This window comes from Crocodylus porosus, unplaced genomic scaffold, assembly GCF_001723895.1.
Source record: "Crocodylus porosus isolate Cpor-Errol unplaced genomic scaffold, CroPor_comp1, whole genome shotgun sequence".
NCBI classification, from domain to species: domain Eukaryota; kingdom Metazoa; phylum Chordata; order Crocodylia; family Crocodylidae; genus Crocodylus; species Crocodylus porosus.
In genome coordinates, this window is record NW_017728906.1 from 199,879,971 (window position 1) to 199,882,779 (window position 2,809).

Sequence of the window (2,809 nt, forward strand, 5' to 3'; positions counted from 1 at the left end):
GGTCCCCAGGGCTCAGTGTGGTGCTTACGGAGGTCTCGCCTGGTTCTGGACGCTGGCACAGCAGGGTTGCGGGTGCAGGGGCTGGGGCTGCGTCTTGGGCTGGGGCTGCGTCTCAGGCTGGGCCTGACGTATGTGTGGTGCTGCAGACCAAAATCGGGGCAGGGCGGCTGATGGGCCCCAAGGGCGTGGCTGTGGACCGCAATGGGCACATCATCGTGGTGGACAACAAGGCCTGCTGCGTCTTCACCTTCCAGCCCAACGGCAAGCTGGTCACCAAGTTTGGCAGCCGCGGCACGGCCGAGCGCCAGTTCGCAGGTACCTGCCGTGGGTCCGGTCCTCGCAGCAGGAGGCCACTGAGCCGCTCCGATGGCTGGAGCGCTGGCCTGCTGCTGGATGCCTGGGTCCTCTTCCAGTTCTGGAGGAGAGCAGGGGGTGCCAGGACACCTGGGCTCCTAGTCGTGAGATGGGAGTGGGGTCTAGGGAGCCGTGGCCCGGGGGGTCCCGGGAGCCCGGGCACCTGGGTTCCTCCAGCTCTGGCAGGGCAGTGGATGCATTAAAACAGCTCTCGGAGGGGAGTGGGGCCGGCTGGGATGCAGCAGAAGCAGACTGGGAGCCCAGATGCTGGCGTTCCCTCCTGGCTCGAGGGTGAGGCCTGGTCCCTGGTGGGTCCGGGAGGTCCTGAGGTCCTGCTACCTCCACCCCCTCGGTCTCTAATAGAGCTGGGGCTGCTGTGGTCACTCCCTGTCCTTTCCTGCCCCTGGTCCGGGTGGTTGCCCTGAGCCTGGCTCAGAGCCCTTCTCCCCGCAGGGCCACACTTTGTTGCCGTGAACAACAAAAATGAGATCGTAGTGACCGACTTCCACAACCACTCGGTGAAGGTGAGCCGCAGCAGCGGGGCCACGTGCCCCCCCCTCCCTGCCTGCCCCGTGAGGCCTGGGGGGGGTCAGTGTCCCATCCTCTCCCTGCACAGGCAGCCCCGGGTCGGGAGAGGAGACCTGTATCCACGGGCTGGCGGGGTTGCCTTGGCGGCGGACCCCACTCTGCACACTGAGCATCCCCTGCTCCAGCCAAAGCTGAGACCCACCCCCCACCCCCACTACCCCCATCTGGGCCTTGCTGCCTCAGCCAGGCCTGGGACCCCCGAGGTGGGGGATGTGACACCCCCCTGTCCCCCAGGTCTTCAGTGCGGATGGCGAGTTCCTGTTCAAGTTCGGGTCCCACGGCGAGGGCAACGGGCAGTTCAACGCCCCAACTGGCGTGGCCGTAGACGCCAACGGCAATATTATCGTGGCTGACTGGGGCAACAGCCGCATCCAGGTACAGCCCTGCTTGCCCCTGGGGCCACCAGCTCCTAATCCCTGGCTCCTGCCCCAGAGCCCAAGGCCCCGGGTGGAGGGAGCTTGGCCCCCTGGGCTGTGGGAGGGGACAGGCTTGCCAGGCTCGCGGGAGAGGGGAAGGGGTTGGGGGGTGCTGCACTCTGGGTCCTCCTGGGGTTGCAAGCCTTGCTGGGGGGGTGCTGGGGATGCCCTGGGGGATGGGGCAGGGCCCCCCGTCCACCCCACGGGGGACAGCGGGGCCTGCCCCTGCCTCCCGCAGCGCCGTGTCCCGCAGGTCTTCGACAGCTCGGGCTCCTTCCTGTCCTACATCAACACGGCGGCCGACCCGCTGTACGGCCCCCAGGGGCTGGCGCTCACCTCGGACGGACACGTGGTGGTGGCCGACTCTGGCAACCACTGTTTCAAGGCCTACCGCTACCTGCAGTAGCAGCCGGGCCGCGGGCGGCCATGTCCTCGCCCGCCGGGCCTGCTGGCGCCAGCCGCCTGCCCACGTGCCACGGACACTGGAGGCTGCAGCACCCGGGCCCCTGCCCCGGCACCGCTCGGGGTTGGCCCCCCCTTGGCCTTCTCCATGCCAGTGCTGGCAGCCGGGGGCTGCCCCTGTCCTGCCCCTGCGTCGCCTGCCTTGGGTGCTGCTGGGGCCTGGGTCCAGGGGAGGTGCTAGTGGGGCTGGGGGCTGCCCCCTCCGCTGTGGCTCTGCCCCCTTCTCCCCAACGGCGCGGGTGTGATCTGCACTTTATTGCTAGTGCTGGGGCAGGGCCAGGTGCCAGGGGGGACTCCTGCCCCTGTGCCCCCCAGTGATGCCAAGGCTGTCCTGGCTTCGTCCTGCCTGTGCAGGGACCTGCCAGAGCCCAGAGGAGGGGGGCAGGGCTGGGGCAGACCAGGGGGGGTCCTGGAGCTGTCCTCATCTCCTCTGTTGTGTAGGAGACGGTGCTTCCCCGGTCCTGGGGGGGTGATGCTGCGGGGTTGTGGGGTGTGAGCGTGGAGCCTTGTGCATGGTGGCGGGGATTGGGTCTAGCCCCTGCCCCCCCCCATCCTGGGCTCAAGCAGTGCCCCCTCCCTTTTCTTCCCTCCTTGCAACCCATGAATCGTGGTTTTGCACCACCCCTTCCTGGCACCAGCTACCCCCCAGCAATAGCAGCAGTTCCCCCACCCCCCCGGGCTGTGGAACCAGCAGGGGGTCCAGGCCCCTGCCCCCCACCACAGGCTCCTCCTGCCCCTCCCCTGCTTTGAGCCCCTGCCTGGGGCCAGCCAGTGCCCCCCACTCGCCGGCCCCGCGGCGCCGCCATACGCTAACAAACTATATGTACAAAATAAAGTATTCTGAACAGAGCCCCTGCCTCCTGCGCCTGCACCCGGACCGGCACGAGGCCGCACTGCTGGGGGGGCGCGCAGTCAGGCGCGGGGCCTGGCCCCTTGCACATGCAGGTGTGAATAAAGCTGCTGGTCTTGGCAGCCGAGCGCTGGCGGGC

At 68.5% G+C, this 2,809-nt stretch overlaps 1 protein-coding gene across 5 annotated transcripts in view; it reads left to right on the top strand.

Annotated features, from left to right (window-relative positions):
* The window catches only part of TRIM3 (tripartite motif containing 3), a 6,671-nt gene extending 4,466 nt beyond the window's left edge, over positions 1-2,205 (top strand). For all 5 annotated transcript variants that reach the window (XM_019530495.1, XM_019530499.1, XM_019530496.1 and 2 more), the window contains exons 8-11: positions 147-315; positions 808-878; positions 1,177-1,317; positions 1,612-2,205. In XM_019530495.1, the coding sequence (XP_019386040.1) occupies positions 147-315; positions 808-878; positions 1,177-1,317; positions 1,612-1,764 (534 nt within the window). In that variant the 3' untranslated portion in view covers positions 1,765-2,205. The remainder of the gene's footprint in view (positions 1-146; positions 316-807; positions 879-1,176; positions 1,318-1,611) is intronic.
* Positions 2,206-2,809: the final 604 nt, after the last annotated feature.